At 35.7% G+C, this 18,454-nt stretch overlaps 1 protein-coding gene across 1 annotated transcript in view; it reads left to right on the forward strand.

The window, feature by feature from the left end:
* Positions 1–18,454, forward strand: part of HACE1 (HECT domain and ankyrin repeat containing E3 ubiquitin protein ligase 1) — a 98,238-nt gene that overhangs the window by 11,938 nt on the left and 67,846 nt on the right. The window contains exons 5-6 of the mRNA XM_068551384.1: positions 8,549–8,624; positions 14,164–14,295. Coding sequence (XP_068407485.1) covers positions 8,549–8,624; positions 14,164–14,295 — 208 coding nt within the window. The remainder of the gene's footprint in view (positions 1–8,548; positions 8,625–14,163; positions 14,296–18,454) is intronic.

An 18,454-nucleotide genomic window follows, 5' to 3' on the forward strand; every position in this document is an offset into this window, starting at 1 on the left:
ATCCGCAAACAGTGACAGTTTTACTTCTTCTTTTCCAATTTGTATTCCTTTTATTTCTTTTTCTTCTCTGATTGCCGTGGCTAGGACTTCCAGAACTATGTTGAATAATAGTGGTGACAGTGGACATCCTTGTCTCGTTCCTGATCTTAGAGGAAATGCTTTCAGTTTTTCACCATTGAGAATGATGTTTGCTGCGGGTTTGTCATATATGGCCTTTATTATGTTGAGGTAGGTTCCCTCTATGCCCACTTTCTGGAGAGTTTTTATCAGAAATGGGTGTTGAATTTTGTCAAAAGCTTTTTCTGCATCTATTGAGATGATCATATGGTTTTTATTCTTCAATTTGTTAATATGGTGTATCACATTGATTGATTTGTGTATGTTGAATAATCCTTGCATCCCTGGGATAAATCCCACTTGATCGTGGTGTATGATCCTTTTAATGTGTTGTTGGATTCTGTTTGCTAGTATTTTGTTGAGGATTTTTGCATCTATATTCATCAGTGATATTGGTCTGTAATTTTCTTTTTTTGTAGTGTCTTTGTCTGGTTTTGGTATCAGGGTGATGGTGGCCTCATAGAATGAGTTTGGGAGTGTTCCTTCCTCTGCAATTTTTTGGAAGAGTTTGAGAAGGATGGGTGTTAGCTCTTCTCTAAATGTTTGATAGAATTCACCTGTGAAGCCATCTGGTCCTGGACTTTTGTTTGTTGGAAGATTTTTAATCACAGTTTCAATTTCATTACTTGTGATTGGTCTGTTCATATTTTCTGTTTCTTCCTGGTTCAGTCTTGGAAGGTTATACCTTTCTATGAATTTGTCCATTTCTTCCAGGTTGTCCATTTTATTGGCATAAAGTTGCTTGTAGTAGTCTCTTAGGATGCTTTGTATGTCTGAGGTGTCTGTTGTAACTTCTCCTGTTTCATTTCTGATTTTATTGATTTGAGTCCTCTCCCTCTTTTTCTTGATGAGTCTGGCTAATGGCTTATCAATTTTGTTTATCTTCTCAAAGAACCAACGTTTAGTTTTATTGATCTTTGCTATTGTTTTCTTTGTTTCTATTTCATTTATTTCTGCTCTGATCTTTATGATTTCTTTCCTTCTGCTAACTTTGGGTTTTGTTTGTTCTTCTTTCTCTAGTTTCTTTAGGTGTAAGGTTAGATTGTTTACTTGAGATTTTTCTTGTTTCTTGAGGTAGGCTTGTATAGCTATAAACTTCCCTCTTAGAACTGCTTTTGCTGCATCCCATAGGTTTTGGGTCGTCGTGTTTTCATTGTCATTTGTCTCTAGGTATTTTTTTATTTCCTCTTTGATTTCTTCAGTGATCTCTTGGTTATTTAGTAACATATTGTTTAGCCTCCATGTGTTTGTCTTTTTTACGTTTTTTTCCCTGTAATTCATTTCTAATCTCATAGCGTTGTGGTCAGAAAAGATGCTTGATATGATTTCAATTTTCTTAAATTTACTGAGGCTTGATTTGTGACCCAAGATGTGATCTATCCTGGAGAATGTTCCGTGTGCACTTGAGAAGAACGTGTAATCTGCTGTTTTTGGATGGAATGTCCTATATATATCAATTAAATCTATCTGGTCTATTGTGTCATTTAAAGCTTCTGTTTCCTTATTTATTTTCATTTTGGGTGATCTCTCCTTTGGTGTAAGTGAGGTGTTAAAGTCCCCCGACTATTATTGTGTTACTGTCGATTTCCTCTTTTATAGCTGTTAGCAGTTGCCTTATGTATTGAGGTGCTCCTATGTTGGGTGCATATATATTTATAATTGTTATATCTTCTTCTTGGATTGATCCCTTGATCATTATGTAGTGTCCTTCTTTGTCTCTTGTAACATTCTTTACTTTAAAGTCTATTTTATCTGATATGAGTATAGCTACTCCAGCTTTCTTTTGATTTCCATTTGCATGGAATATCTTTTTCCATCCCCTCACTTTCAGTCTGTATGTGTCCCTAGGTCTAAAGTGGGTCTCTTGTAGACAGCATATATATGGGTCTTGTTTTTGTATCCATTCAGCCAGTCTATGTCTTTTGGTTGGGGCATTTAATCCATTCACGTTTAAGGTAATTATCGATATGTATGTTCCTATGACCATTTTCTTAATTGTTTTGGGTTTGTTTTTGTAGGTCCTTTTCTTCTCTTGTGTTTCCCACTTAGAGAAGTTCCTTTAGCATTTGTTGTAGAGCTGGTTTGGTGGTGCTGAATTCTCGTAGCTTTTGCTTGTCTGTAAAGCTTTTGATTTCTCCATCAAATCTAAATGAGATCCTTGCCGGGTAGAGTCATCTTGGTTGTAGGTTCTTCCCTTTCATCACTTTAAGTATATCATGCCACTCCCTTCTGGCTTGCAGAGTTTCTGCTGAGAAATCAGCTGTTAACCTTATGGGAGTTCCCTTGTATGTTATTTGTCGTTTATCCCTTGCTGCTTTCAATAATTTTTCTTTGTCTTTAATTTTTGCCACTTTGATTACTATGTGTCTCGGCGTGTTTCTCCTTGGGTTTATCCTGTATGGGACTCTCTGCGCTTCCTGGACTTGGGTGGCTATTTCCTTTCCCATGTTAGGGAAGTTTTCGACTATAATCTCTTGAAATATTTTCTCTGGTCCTTTCTCTCTCTCTTCTCCTTCTGGGACCCCTATAATGCGAATGTTGTTGCGTTTAATGTTGTCCCAGAGGTCTCTTAGGCTGTCTTCATTTCTTTTCATTCTTTTTTCTTTAGTCTGTTCCGCAGCAGTGAATTCCACCATTCTGTCTTCCAGGTCACTTATCCGTTCTTCTGCCTCAGTTATTCTGCTATTGATTCCTTCTAGTGTAGTTTTCATTTCAGTTATTGTATTGGTCATCTCTGTTTGTTTGTTCTTTAATTCTTCTAGGTCTTTGTTAATCATTTCTTGCATCTTCTGGATCTTTGCCTCCATTCTTATTCCGAGGTCCTGGATCATCTTCACTGTCATTATGCTGAATTCTTTTTCTGGAAGGTTGCCTATCTCCACTTCATTTAGTTGTTTTTCTGGGGTTTTTTCTTGTTCCTTCATCTGGTACATAGCCCTCTGCCTTTTCATCTTCTCTATCTTTCTGTAACTGTGGTTTTTGGTCCACAGGCTGCAGGATTGTAGTTTTTCTTGCTTCTGCTGTCTGCCCTCTGGTGGTTGAGGCTATCTCTATAAACATTTTTTGAATGCTGGAAAACTTCTCTATGAAAGGCTATGCCTATGTGTCTCTTTTTTTGATTACTCTTGGAAGTATTTTTGTTGACTGTTTTGAACAGGAATTCTAGGTAGTTGAGGTGGCTGCCTAAGTGAGATGGATATGTGACTAAAATTGTCCACTGCCTCAGTCTGAGGCCAAATTTTTGTAGACAAGGATTAAAGTGGAACCAGAAAGACAAGAACCATAGTGATGTCTCAGTTGGACAGAGGAGAAGCATAGCCCTTTGACCCTGTCTGGTCTGTCCCATTTCCTGACTTAGCACGTGAACCAGTTTAGTTGTCCACTGTTGCAAGAGGTAACGTGCTGATTAAACAATTGTTTTTCTAATAATTGGCCACATTAGGTATGTTGTAGGGTGTGACGCCCAAGGTCATAGACTAAATCATTCATTCACTTGTTGAAGTGATCTCAGGTCTAGATACATTATCCCAAATGTTGGTAGGATAGTGACAGAGCTCTCTGAAAAGGTTACGTATAGAAAAATATCTTAGTACAGTGTCTCAACAACTGTAAATGAAAGGACAGATTGGTGCACAGCAGGGATAAAATGTCTACTGCTGTTGTAGTAGGAGATTTAGTCATTTAGGAGACCATTGCTTTTTTTTTTTTTTCCAACTTTGTTGAGGTATAATTGGTAAATAAAATTATAATATATTTAAAGTGTACATCATGATGATTTGATCTATACATTGTGAAAGGATTTCTGTCATCTAGTTAATTAACATATCCATCACCTCACATATTTATCTTCTTTTTTTTTTTGGTGAGACATTGAATTTGGAGACCATTACATTTTAAAGATGAAGAAATATAACAGATATTACTACATAATTCACATGGTAAATCAGTGAAGAGAAAAAGAGTAAGAAGAGTCCATAGCCCTAACATAACATCTAACTTGGATGCCTTTCTATTTCTATAAAGATTACTTTTGATATTCCATACTTAACTATTTTGGTTTTTATATATTGAATGAACGCCTTGTACAACTTAGAGGTGCTCAGTAAATGTTTATTAAGTGACTTGATTACTTGTTCCTTCCTGTAGCTTTTGATGGTTTCAGAAATAGTCTTTGGCTCTAATTTCTCTATAAGTTCAAATTTGTCTAGACTGAAGCAGAAGTCATAGGTGAATTCTACCCCTTTTGCTGGTCTATCTGGTTTATGGGGGTTTTTGTTTTGTCCACTCATCTGTCGTTGTCAGAGGGGTAGAGTATTTCTCTTGGCCTGCTTTAGTGTTTCTGTCTTCAGCCATCAGTGCATTAATACTAAATTGCCCTCCTTTCCAGTGGAAAACCCAGTGAGCTGCCTCTGAGCACGTGGATGACTGGTCCCTGTGTCATTTGGGTTACCATAAACTTCTTATAATTGTTGCAGTGTCTGGGCAGGAAAATAGTTGTTTCCTGTACAGTAGGATCCAGCATTGCTTATGATTGTATGAGAATATAAAAAAGGAAGACTTAAAAATTATTGTGTATCCTTACGTTGCATATTGGTCAGATTTGAAACATTTTTTCTTTTTTCTTTTTTAAAAATTTTTTTGCCGCACAGGGATGTGGGATCTTAGTTCTTCAACCAGGGATTGAACCCGCGCCCCCTGCAGTGGAAGTGTGGAGTCTTAACCACTGGACTGCTGGGGAAGTCCCAGAAACATTTTTTCTTTATTTTTTGGGCTAGATTGTGAGCTCATAAAGGGCAGAACTCATGTGTTAGTTAACATTTTAGCTCCATTCTAAGCAAAATTGGTGTGTACTTAGTTGGTCTTTTTGATTTACTCAGGGTTCTGGAAAATAGCAATAATGATTATTAAGTAAGAGAAAGGATATAGTTCTCTCATATTGCCCCGTACCTTTTGCAGTTCATTTTTGGGAGGGGGATTATGGATTGCTGCTTTTCTTCAACAACCTCTACCCTAAACATTTCTTTGGAGCTTTTTCCCTGGTACAGTCCCACCTAAGTGTTGATTTTGACAATATGCCAGTGGTCCACGACAGGCTTCTGAATAGATTTTAGAAATCCAGCAATATGGGTGCAGACACACACACACACACACACACACACACACACACACACACAATTTAAACAATGCAATATTAATTTTAGTAAGACTTTCTGGTCTGTTGCCTCACGTTATTGAACATTTATTTTCTAAGGTTTTCATAACAATGTGTTAGATGAAGGAACTTTGTAAACTTTTGAACTTAAAAGTTTACGCAGAGCTTTATTTTCTTCCATTTCTTTGATTATAAAGCTGATTTTAAATGACATTTAACCTCATTTTATATATAAAAAAATCAAAGCAAGGAAAGTAATTTGTTTTCTTTTAAAAGGTTTATTCAGTTAATAAAAATTTTAGCTATTGATTATAAGATTTAATAATTAGTAATCAGCTGTGCTTAGTACTGAGTTGATTAAAGAAATATGATATAATCCATGGCACGAAGATATTTATTATCTGAGTAAATAGTTATATATAGTACATGTATTATGTATATTCTCTGTATGTCATATATATATATATAGCATACTTGCAAAGGGTTCCTGGACCCAGTTCCACTGTGTGTGTGTGTGTGTGTAGGCTTCCCCATACCAACAAGCAATTCTCGGATGCCAGCAAAGTGTCCTAGAAGTCAGCTCAATTCTGACACTATGTACCTTCAGGTAGAAGCAGATTCTGTAGGTAAAGGGCTCAGTCCTATAAGACCACTCTCTACTTCAGATGCCATTTGCAAGCTCAGTCACAAGTGGTGCTTCTGACTGACTGGCTACAAATTGGAGGTTCCGACAACCCCCTCCAACTCAGGATTCCAGTCGAAAGTCCAGGTTGTTACCAGTACTTTTGACTGACTGGCTATAAATCAGAGGTTCCCACGATCCCTTTCTTGGGTTCAATTAATTTGCTAGAATGGCTCACAGAACTCAGGAAAATCTGTTTGTTTACTCGCTGGATTACTGATTTATTATAAAAGGGTATTAAAGGATACAAATCAATAGCCAAATGAAGAGACAGATACACAGGGTGAGGTCCTGAACAAAGAAGGTTCCGGCATGGTCACACGGAGAAACATTTTGATTCCCATCCGGGAAGCTCTCCCTGAAAGGGACAAAAAGCTCTCCTTTTGGGTCTTTATGCAGGCTTCATTACATAGTCATGATTGACTTAAATCATTGGCCACTAGCAGTTGGTTCAACCTCCAGGTGCTCTTCCCCTCCCTGGAAATCGGGGTGGGACTGAAAGTACCCTGTAGTCATGTGGTTGGTTCTCCTGGCAACCAACCCCCACCCTTGGGTGGGACCCAAAATTCACCTTCCCTGAAACATTTTCAGGAAACGAGGCCCATTGCCCTTAATTGCTTAGGAAATTCCAAGGGTTTGGGAGCTGTGACCCAAAAAGTGTGGATTAAGACCAAATATATGTTTTTCCTATAAATCACAGTATCTCAATACTCATATTAATACTATATATACTATATTGTGTAACATTATACATAATATGCTATTACACATACCCTATTCTATATTTTTTTATGTATATATATATATATATATATCTCATTTACTCAACTAGATCATGAACTTTGTCATGCCATGGATTAAATCATATTTCCTTAATTCAATACTGAGCATAGTTAAGCATATACATAAAAAGCATATTTTATTTATATATATATATATATATATATATATATATATATATATATAGTATGTGTATCACTTTGTTTCCAAAGCATGAATTTTCATTTAATTATTTAATGAAGGGGAAATTGAGATAAATACTGAAGAGTAACTAGGAATGGCTCAGGCTGGGAGGAAACATTGTGAGCAAAATGAAGTGGTAGGCAGTTCAAAAGGCGGCAAAGGACTTTTGTAGACATGTCTCCAAATAAGATACGTAGGTGGCCAATAAGAACATGAAAAGGTGCTCAGTACCCCTAATCAGGGAAATGTAAATTAAAACTACAGTGAGATACCAACTCACACTCATTAGTATGGCTATCAGAAAAACAGTGTTGACGGAATGACAAGTGTTGATGAGGATGTGGAGAAATTGGAACCCTTGTGCTCTGATGGTGGGAAAGGAAAATGGTACAGATGCTCTGAAAACTAGTTTGGTGCTTCCTCAAAAAATAAAAAATAGGATTATCATATGGGAAATTCCTTGGCTGTACAGTGGTTGGGATTCCTCGCTTTCACTGCTGAAGGCCCAGGTTCAATCCCTTGGTCAGGGAGCTAGAATCACACAAGCTGCATGGCGTGGCCAAAAAAAAAAAAAAAAAAAAAGAATTACCATATGATCCAACAGTCCCACTTCTGGATATGTAACCCCCCAAAATTTGTCACAGGGTCTTGCAGAAATATTTGTATACTTGAGCTCATAGCAGTATGATTCATAATAGCTAAAACAAAAGGAATCTATGTGTCCATTGACAGATGAATGGATAAGCAAAATGTGGTATATACATACAATGGAATATTATTCAGCCTTAAAAAGGAAAGAAATTCTGACATATGCTACAACATGGATGAACCTTGAGGACATTATACTAAGTGAAATAAGCCAATCACAGAAAGACAAACTGTATGAGTCCACTTTTATGAGGTACTTAGATAAGCCCAAATCATAGATATAGAAAGTAGAATAGTGGTTGCCAGGGGCTAGCAGGAGAGGGAATGGGGAGTTATTGTTTAATGGATATAGAATTTCAGCTTTGCAAGCTGAAAAGAGTTCTTGAGATGGATGGTGGTGATGGTTGCACAACAATATGAATATACTTAATATCACTGAACTGTACACTTAAAAATGGTTAAGATGATAAATTTATGTTATGTGTATTTTACCACAGTAAAATAAATTGAAAAAAAAGTGAAGTAGGTAGGGAGATGAATAGATAGGCATTTTCTTAATTTTGTGGTTTTTATAACTCATCTCAGTATTTTAAATATTTTGCAATCAAGAATGTAGGATACAACATTGAGACATCATTTTACTCTGTCCATTCCCCTTCCATTAGACTTATATTGTCTGACATTTCTAGTGAAGATTACTATTCCAAATATTCTGTCAACTCTAGAAATTTCTCAGCACTTTGAATGATGAATTTGTCCCAATGGCATGAAAACCTCATTGTGCCTTTTCTTTATCCTATTATCTTTGAGTCATAGAAAAAATTTTGTGTTTTCTTTCAGATGTTACAGTACTTATTTAAATATTGCAGATGGAAGTTGATATTTGCCATTAATTAATGTTGAGTATAGTTACTATTTCAGTAAAATAATTGTCATTTGTTTATTTTTCTAGTACCAGTTATCTGTGACTGTCTCTTTCTTTTCAGGCAGAAGAAATGCATGAGTAAATTATTAGAATACAGTGCTGATGTCAACATTTGTAATAATGAAGGCCTTACAGCAGTAAGTGCTAAGAATTTTTATCTGTGATGTTAAAAATACTTTTTAGAAAATAATATTGAAGGTGATAGTAATGCAAAGTGTAGTACAAGTATTTGTGCAGTTACTTCTTTGTGGTAATTGAGAAGATACAGAATGATTTGAGACACAGTTCTCAGCTATATTTATTAAGAGAAGTTATGGTTCACCATGTTTCTCCTTTCCCCTTATTTTTTAACTTTATGACCTTTCATTTATTTTGAAGTCTTGATCCCCTAGCTTTTGTCACTGACTTTCAAGAGAGTTTGTAGGAGCATCTCCGCTAAGGTGTGTTATGAGTTCATTATAGGACAGCTGTTTTTCATTATGTCCTTTTAAATTCTTTTAATATGCACATGGTAGGAAAATTTGGATGGCTATGTTTTTATAACTAATCTTAGTTTTAAAAAGGAAAGGTATGAAAAAAAAAAAGGAAAGGAAATAAAAGGTAACTAAGGGAATGATCACTCACCTGTACTCCTTGCACTCAGAGATAATCACTGTTAATATTTTAGCCTGTATCCTTTCAGACTTGTTATATCTTACTTAAACTAGTATTTTTATCCTTTTTGCCATGTCACTTTTCAAAAATATGATTGTATTTTTTTGATCCATGTAGATATTATAGGGAGGGTGGTGTGGGATATTTCGGAAGAGATTGTTGAGATACAAAAATTTTAATCATATTGTCATTTAATGGAGCAGATTTGATTTAGAAGTAGAGATAAAATAGAATTATGTGATTACTGAGAAATTGTTTTGACATTGTGACAGAAATAAATTTTGTTAAATTTTACCTTCCTGTATGTGAGGTGATGGAGATTTTAATTAACTGGATAGTGGAAATCCTTTCACAATGTATATCAAATCATTGTGATGTATACTTTAAATGTCTTACAGTTTTGTCAATTATACCTCAATAAAGCTGAACTTTTTTTTTTTTTAACCTTCCTTTGGTAGTTTTTGTAGATTTTGAATCTTTTAATTTGTGAATAAAGAAGAATATTGAGTATTTACATACCATGCTAGTTTTCAAGGCCTTTCTGATTAAAATTTTTTTTTCAGTGGGCAGGGAGGGAGCTGAGGCATAAAAAACCAGCTTTCCTAAGATGTGAGTTATTCTGAGAATGACTTGTTAAAGATTAAGTTCAATCATGATTATTATATGGAATTCACAATTCCTATGATAATCTACATTTTCGTTACATAGTAACAGTGTAACACCATTTACTCTGTAAAGAAAAACTGTATTCCAGATATCTACAGGATGCTATAGTGATATGGTAGGTACCACAGAGGGTTATAAAACTATGGAATTGACATAGCTCTATCCTTAGGACACTCTCTAGTATAGGCAAGATAAGATGCTCAGTACTAACATAGTCTGTTTAATCGCATAAGTTTTTATCTGCTAATTTTCCCCCTTCACTCCTGAACTTTAAGGGAAGTGGGATATAAAATTTTTAAAAATAAAATTTTTATTAAAAAATTATTCGTGCATGTATTTAAAAGAGTCAAATGATTCTACAAGGCTTATTATATAAAAACAGTCTCAGCTCTTTTTCTGCCTGAGACCAATCTCAGTGTTCTGTCCTGTGGCCCTGATTGGTGTGGTGTGCCTCCTTCTCTTAGAAACAGTTCTGGCCACCAAGCATGTTCCTGCCTAGTCCCAGATCACATGATGGAATTAATTCAACAGCCAGGCACATTGACCCCATCAGCTGAAGGAAGCTAGCTAGGATGGTGGAAATGTGTTGCTGCAGAATTGAATAGTGGCCGCCAAGCATGTGGGGCAGTAAAGTCAAGCACTCCTGAGATGGAAGAACCTTCAGTGGGGAGTCAAGATCCCCAGGATTTTTCATATAAAAGGAGAGAACTGTTGACTGCATACTTTGTAGGCTGATCACCCTCACAAAGGACTCCTCATGTTTCTTCATTCATTTGTTCTTTGAACAGGATTTTCTTGGATACCTATTATGTGCTAGGCACTTCACTGGTATGGGGTTAGAGCAGTAATTTGACTGACCAAGTCCTTGTCTTCCCCAAACTTCCAAGGAAGTCAGGATAGTCGACAGGCAATGGTGACACACTGTAATGAATGTTAACATAGGTGATGGAGATGCTGTAGAAGTCAGAGCAGGGGACCCATCCTCACCAGTGGCGTTGGAGGAGGCATCCCAGGGAAGTATCATAAGAGCTGAGGCCAAAGGGACAAACAGAAGTTAGACTAGTGTAAGTGGTGATTGTGAGGTTGGGAGTGGTAGTGGGGTTCTAGCTCTGTGGAATAGGTTGGCAAGGGCTTGGAGATGCAAGAGAGCATGCTATATTGGAGCAGTGAGCTTAACTGGTGTTCAGGTACCCCTGGGGGTTCATGAAGACTTCCAAAGGTCTGTAGCATGGATAGTTAAGGGGGTCACTTTCCAGGTCTTCAGCCTTTGTATGTGTGCTCCTTCCTCAAGCTGATCTACTCAAGAACACCTTGCCCTTCCCACCTTCACCTTCAAAATCACTCTTCTATCACTTTTATGTTTTTATTTATTTTTATTATTTATTTATTTATTAAATTGAAGCATAGATGATTTACAATACTCTTAACTGAGCCTTTTGTAGCACGGAAGTTATAAATTTTGATGTTCAGTATATCAGTTTTTCCATTTATGGATTGTATTTTTGGTATCAGGTTTAGGAACTCTTTGCCTAGCCGTACATTCTGAAGATTTTCTCCTATCTTTTTCAAAAAGTTTTATACTTTTACATTTTACATCTAAGCCTGTGATCTATTTTGAGCTAATATTTGTCTGTGATGCTTAAGTCAAGGCTTATTTTTTTTACCTATGGAGTCTAGTTACTCGCACTGTTTGTTGAAAAGGCTATATACTTCCTGCGTGAAATTGGTTTTGTCTCTCTCTCAAAAATCTTTTGGGCATATTTGTATGGGTTATTTCTGGGTCCTCAGTTCTGTTCCAGTGATCTGTCTGTCCCTTTGCGAATACCACGCTGTCTTGATTACTCTAGCTATATAGTAAGTCTTAATATCAGGTAGAGTAATTCCTCCCACTTTATTTTTCTTTGTCAAGATTGTGTTAGCTACTCTGGTTCTTTACCTATCCTTATACATTTTAGAATAAACTTGTCTATGACAAAAAACCTTGCTGAGATTTTTTATTGGAATTGCATTAAGCCTATAGATCAATTTGGGGAGAATTGACATCTTTACTATGTTGAGTCTTCCAATCTATATACACAGTATGTCTCTCCGTTTATTTAGGTCTTTAATTTCTTTCATCAGAATTTTGTATTATTCAGCTTACAGATCTTGTGCATGTTTTAAGTGTATAGCTAGGTATTTTATTTTCTTTGGAGCAATTGTAAGTGACATTGTTTTTATTTTTATTTTTTAATTTTTTTAAAATTTATTTTATTTATTTATTTTTGGCTGCGTTGGGTCTTCGTTGCTGCGCACAGGCTTTCTCTTCTTGCGGTGAGCTGGGGCTACTCTTTGTTGCAATGCGCGGGCTTCTCATTGCAGTGGCTTCTCGTTGCGGACCACGGGCTCTAGGCATGCGGGCTTCAGTAGTTGTGACATGCAGGCTCAGTAGTTGTGGCGCACGGGCTTAGTTGCTCCGTGGCATGTGGGATCTTCCAGCACCAGGGGTCAAACCATTGGCAGGTGGATTCTTAACCACTGCACCACCAGGGAAGTCCCGTGACATTGTTTTTAATTTTTATTTCTGCATGTTCATTGATAGTACATGGAAATGCAGTTGCCTTTTATGTGTTGATCATGTAGCCTGTGACCTTGCTGAACTCACTTATTAGTTCTAGGAGTTTTTGGTAGATTCCTTGGGATCTTCTACATAGACAGCCATGTCATCTGCAAATAGAGATAGTTTTATCTTTTCCTTTCCAATCTGTATGTCTTTTATTTCTGTTTCTTCCTTTATCGAACCTTAACATTTTTTTTTGTTTTCTAAATACGTGTTGTTAATTCATTACTAGACTTCCCTGAGCTTTGTAAATATCCTCATAGCATGTGTTCAGTACCTTTCAGCTTCTTGAATAGTTTTGAAGGAGTCTGTTTTGGAGACTGCTGTTCTCTAAGTGAGACTGGTTGATTTCTAGGCCTGCTTTACAGCGTTATTTGGAATATCTCTTCACCATTATCCTGGAGATTCCTTTGCCTTTCTCTTGTTTTGGGTTTTTATTTATAGGCATACCTCAGATATACTGTGGGTTCTGTTCCTGACCATGTCAATAAAATGAATACTGCGATAAAGCAAGTCATACAAATATTTTGGTTTCCTAGTGCATATAAAAGTTATATGTAACTTCAAGAAGTGCAGCAGAGTGTTACTACCTATTCTTGAGCCTTTTGGGAGTTCTGTGATCTGAATCTACCTTCTTGGTGCTCTATTACTGGTTTAGGATTCAGCTCTTTGTTCTGACAATTCAGACAAGTTTCCAGCTTCCAAAATGTGTTGCTCTTGTATTCTCTCCTTTTCTTTTTCTTAATAGGTCTGTCCTGTAAGAAAAAGTACTCTTTACTGTCATTTCAGTGATGTTTGGGGAAGAAGTAGGAGCTAATGCATGGGTTCAGAGTTACCGTTTTAAAACAAAAGTTTCACGATATATACATATTTTTAAGTTTATTTATTTATTTTTGGCTGCATTAGGTCTTCATTGCTGCACGTGGGCTTTCTTTAGTTGCGTCGAGCAGGGGCCACTCCTCACCGCGGCGTGCAGGCCTCCCATTGCGGTGCCTCTCTTGTTGCGGAGCACGGGCTCCAGTAGTTGTGGCACGCGGGCTCCAGAGTGCAGGCTCAGCAGCTGTGGCACAAGGGCCCAGCTGCCCTGCGGCATGTGGGATCCTCCCGGACCAGGGCTCGAACCCGTGTCCCCTGCATTGGCAGGCGGACTCTTAACCACTGCGCCACTAGGGAAGCCCCATGATATATTTTTTTAATGGAAAAAAAGTCAGATGAAAAATGCATGGACAGCATAGTCCAAAGTTTTAACATTGATTATCTTTGTGTGGTAGACTTATAGGTGTTTTATATTTTTTTTAGTCCTCCCCATATATGTTATTTATATATGTTACATGCATTATGTGTAAAATATAGGAAGTAAAGAATATGACACCTACTGTCATATTAATTACTTTTTAACTTATGTTTGTTTGTGGGGGAGGAAAAATATCCAGTACCTCTTCTCTAGAGATAATCTATACATACAGTCCATGGTCATCTAAGAAGCAGAGTGTTTGGTGATCCTAAGTTTAGGATTTTTAACTACTTTGAAACCATGAAATGCTTGATTTTGAAGTACATGGTGGTGTAACCTACATCCTCATGCATATTTTTTCCCCATATAAAAATATAGGAAAAAAGTATATTGGCTTAAATTTTAATTTTAATCTTTAGTGTGCATGTCATGCTCACAGTTGAGAAATAATTGCATTATCTATCTGCTGCGTTTATATGAAACACTCTTGCACAAATGTTAAGTAACCTAAATGGCTGCACAGATACACTGGCTGGCTGTGAATGGGCGGACAGAACTACTCCATGACCTTGTACAACACGTCAGTGATGTCGATGTTGAGGACGCGATGGGGCAGACAGCGCTGCATGTGGCCTGCCAGAACGGTCACAAGACGGTAAATAAAGCCTCGAGAACTTTAAATTAAGTTGCATGTGTTTAAACTTTGAATTCATGAAAAGTTTTCCACTGTGTATAATTGGAAACATGAAGCAAAATCTTATAACATTTTCTGTGTCATGTGGTCTTCTGATTAACATATTCTATGTGGATAAAAGGAACAGAAAATAGTGTTTTTAAATATGTTTAATGTATTTGTAATTTGGATTTCAATTTTATTTCTGATTCATAGATTCTAATAGCTGAATATTTTAAATTTTAAATGTAGTATGTTCACATATAATAATTTTAACAGTTCATAATGTTTATTCTGTCCTCAGTTTTATCAAATAACTTTTTCATATTTTTTACCATTTGCATATTTTTACCCTTAAGCCTCAAGTTTTGGAATTAGTGAAGAAAGTGAGGTCTGACATTGCTTAAATAGTTCAACTTGGATTATCATATTTTTCTGCTCTCTTGGAATATGATTTAAGTGCTAGAGTCACAGCTGTTTTCTTCCTTACTTTTGATTTCTAAAATCATGCATTTGTTTTAGGCAGTACTTTCCTTTTATCCCTATGTATAAACATTTGGCTTTTAAAATTGCTAATAGTTTTCTCTCTCATTAGAAGACTGCTGCCTTATTTAAAGATTGTTAGCTTAAGATTTTAGATTGAATTTCTGCTTTTTGTAATTTCCTATCCTGGTTACTTTCATTTTTTTCCCACATTTAACATTATTGATAATAGAATATTATTTACTTACTAACTAAACAATAAAAACCAATTGAAAACAAAAAAACTCCACCAGCATCTACAAAGATACAGAAGTTTGCTTGTTTATATTTAGTTTTTTGTATACACTCTTATCTTTTTGTTGGGAGAATTCCTAGTGGAATCTGGATTTCTGCCTCTGCAAACACTTTTTTCCTAACCTAGGTTCAGGATGTCAGATCCTACGTATTTAGATGCTTTATGTATGACCTCAATTCATAGAATATTGCACTTCTTTTAAGATAGTGAGCTCAAGGTCGACATTGTCTTATGTTTAATAAGAGTTGGATAAAAGGAAAGATACATGCTTTTTTTTTCTTTCCTGGCATTTCTTCTGAACACCAATGTTCGTTTTTATTCTTTTGTCTTTTATCATCTGAAAACTAACCCATTTGTATTCAAGGACTATTCCTTTTCATTACCTTTTACTTTCTCCATGTCAGTACTACTAAATTTAAGAAGTATTCTGTGCGGAAAAAAAAATCATCTGAAATGTTCTAATCTTGACTGGCCCCAGTAAGCAACTGCTGCCTGTTAGAGAAAGAGTCCTGCTGGTTGCTCTTACAGGACAGAAAAGCACCCGCTTTAATATAAATACTCTCTGCCGTTAACAAATGAGTGGCGTGTCATTTACTAAGATTGTAAACCTACCTGTTGCCCGGGAACTTGTGTAGTAAAAAACTGGAATTCAGATTAGGAATTACCTACAAAGGCTAATTTTAGCTGCCTTAAGCCAGTGAAGAAACAAGAATTACGCAAAAAACCTTGGTTCAAAACATGTGCATTACAGGGTGCATTAAAAATTTAGAATTGCCTTCTGAAGTTATTGAAGAGTAGTTAGTATAATACACTCCATATGGTTTACAACCTAAAGCAGGCGTGGTAAAGTAAGGGAGAATTCCTCACAGTCAAATGCCTTTGAAGAATTGTATTTTCAGAAGATTTATAGGGGGCCTGAATTCACTGTGGTGATGGGCTTCACAGGGTGAGATTTTGCAGGTATGGTGCAGGAGGAAGAGGACAAAAAGTCATGTTGACTTGTGATTGATTGTATTAGTGAGTGAGATTCCTTTCTGTCATAGTTGGTCCATTATAGTTATTTGTGAGGATCGTATACAAAGGGAATGTTTAGCACTATTTTCCAATTCATTGTATGCACCTTTAATCCTTCAATAGGGCAAAAAGGAATCTTGAAAAATTAGGCCATCTCCTAGCCTCCAGGCTGAATTATACGTCTAAAAATCTGTGTTGATAGTTGTGCTATTATTACCTATGTGTCATAATTACTCATGTATTTCTGGGACATGTTCAGATCTCAGTGGATGAGAATATTCTTTTATCTTGAGTTGGATATGATTTAAGAGCTCTGAGATATGTTATTACAGGGTAGATATTATTGATTTTGTTTTTAACCCTTTGTATATCTTTGCATAAGTTGAACACTGAGTCTAAAATGCTTTGTCAGATATCAGCAAATGAAAATGGCCTTTTCATTGTCTCAAAGTAGTCAGTTTTTGCATAAATTCATTAAAAGGTCTTCAAAACTTGTGTCCATGTAGACATATACCAGTGCACATAGGTTTCAAGATTTATATATATTGGTTATATACATATTTTATAGAATAAAATGTAAAACTTTAAAGGGGGAAAGAAACTCCCTTAAAAATATTCTCAAAAGCACATCAGCTCATTTCAAATTAAAGAGGATGATATGATAAAGAAATCCTCTGAAATTTACTTTCTATTCTCATTTTAAGGTAAATCTCAAGAATGCATGAAAAGATTTTGAACAACTGGCTAAGAGCTCTAAAGCTTTGTAGAATTTGTAATTGAATACTGTATTCTTGCTTTGATGACAAATAATTTTTAGATTTACATGACTTTTTTACAAATAAAAGATTTGGAAGAAAGATTGATTTTGTCATAACTAAGAAATTGAGTAATTTTTGCCATGATTTCCTATAGATGCATCTGTTTAATTAGAGGTAAACCGAGATAAGGGTCTCTTCATCATCTTGTTGGAAGGAAGTGATTTGGGCAGTTGAAGAGTGCAGCGTGACCATTTTTGTCTTTGTAACATAATAGCACTATGATTTTAAACGACTTCTATTCCTATTTTAAAATGATCAGATGAAAGAAATGATCATAACAACTCCTTAATAATTTAATTTTTTATAAATTTCCTTAGGTCAGCTGTTACTAGCTATACAATACCAGAATTATGGTTTGTCTTTGGATATTGATTTAAAATTAAAAAAAATTGAGAATTTGGTTATTCATCTGGCTTATTATATAGTCTTTGGCAACTTTTTCTTCCCCTGCCTTTATCTACCTCTTAAGATATAATCTGCTGATTACACAATTAAGGAAAGTGTTCTGAATATTTTGGAAGATACTTAAGAGTAATGATAGTATTGGTACTGTTACTACCATTATTAATATTGATGATGTGATTCTGTAAGAACAGTACAAAGAGCAGTACCTGGACTCTTCATTCATTTGCTCTTATGCAGTAAGCTAGGCCCAATGTGTTGTTTGATTTTTAACCTCATTTTTAGGAAGTGTAGTAAAATCTAATATTATCTACATAGGTATAATTGACTCCATTTTTTTTTGGCCATAAATTGAACTTACTTTTTGGTAATTTTTTTTCTTTGCCATTAAGTCTTTAAGATTTATTGATGTGTTGAATTGCCACAAATGGTTGATTACTGTTTTCCTGGAATAACTTGGACTTAGAAACTCTAGAGGACTGTCAAACTGTTCAATCTCAATTTCTATTAGTTAAAGTACACAGCAGGATTCGTTTTTGGACTAATTTCAGTTCACTTAAGGAAATTTTATTTTTATCACAATAGACTTCATATTGCTAAATTTAGATAACTGAATATGAAGGTTCACAAACAATATGAAATGATAGTTGAACCCTGCTTAGAGTAGATTATCTTTGATAGAACTGACTGCATTTTTTTTTTTTTTTTTTTTACTGATATTGTAGGCTTGTTAAGGAACAGTGCTCATCTATGTTCAGTCAGCTCTCTTGATATCTTTAGCCAGCTTCCAAGCTTTTCATCCAGAGAATTACAGGGCAGCCATGCAAACTTAATTGAAAGCTTTTGCAAAAACATTAACTAGATTCAGCCTTGAAGCACGAAGGTAGGTGTACTTAACATTTCAGGATATGTTTTTAGGTTCAGAGTAATTTTATTTATTCTAATGTTAGAATTCTCCTTTCATCACTTCTGAGAAATGTGAGCAAATAATAGGAAGTTCTATTACTGTGATTCTTTTTCTAACACAACTGGGTAATATTGATTTTTTGCTAGGTATTACATAAGGGTTCAAAGTCTTGATAGGCTTAGGTGGACAGGTTTCTAGAGGAGACCTATAAACACCAGTCAC

The sequence above is a fragment of the Eschrichtius robustus genome, chromosome 9 (assembly GCF_028021215.1).
Source record: "Eschrichtius robustus isolate mEscRob2 chromosome 9, mEscRob2.pri, whole genome shotgun sequence".
Taxonomy (NCBI): Eukaryota; Metazoa; Chordata; class Mammalia; order Artiodactyla; family Eschrichtiidae; genus Eschrichtius; species Eschrichtius robustus.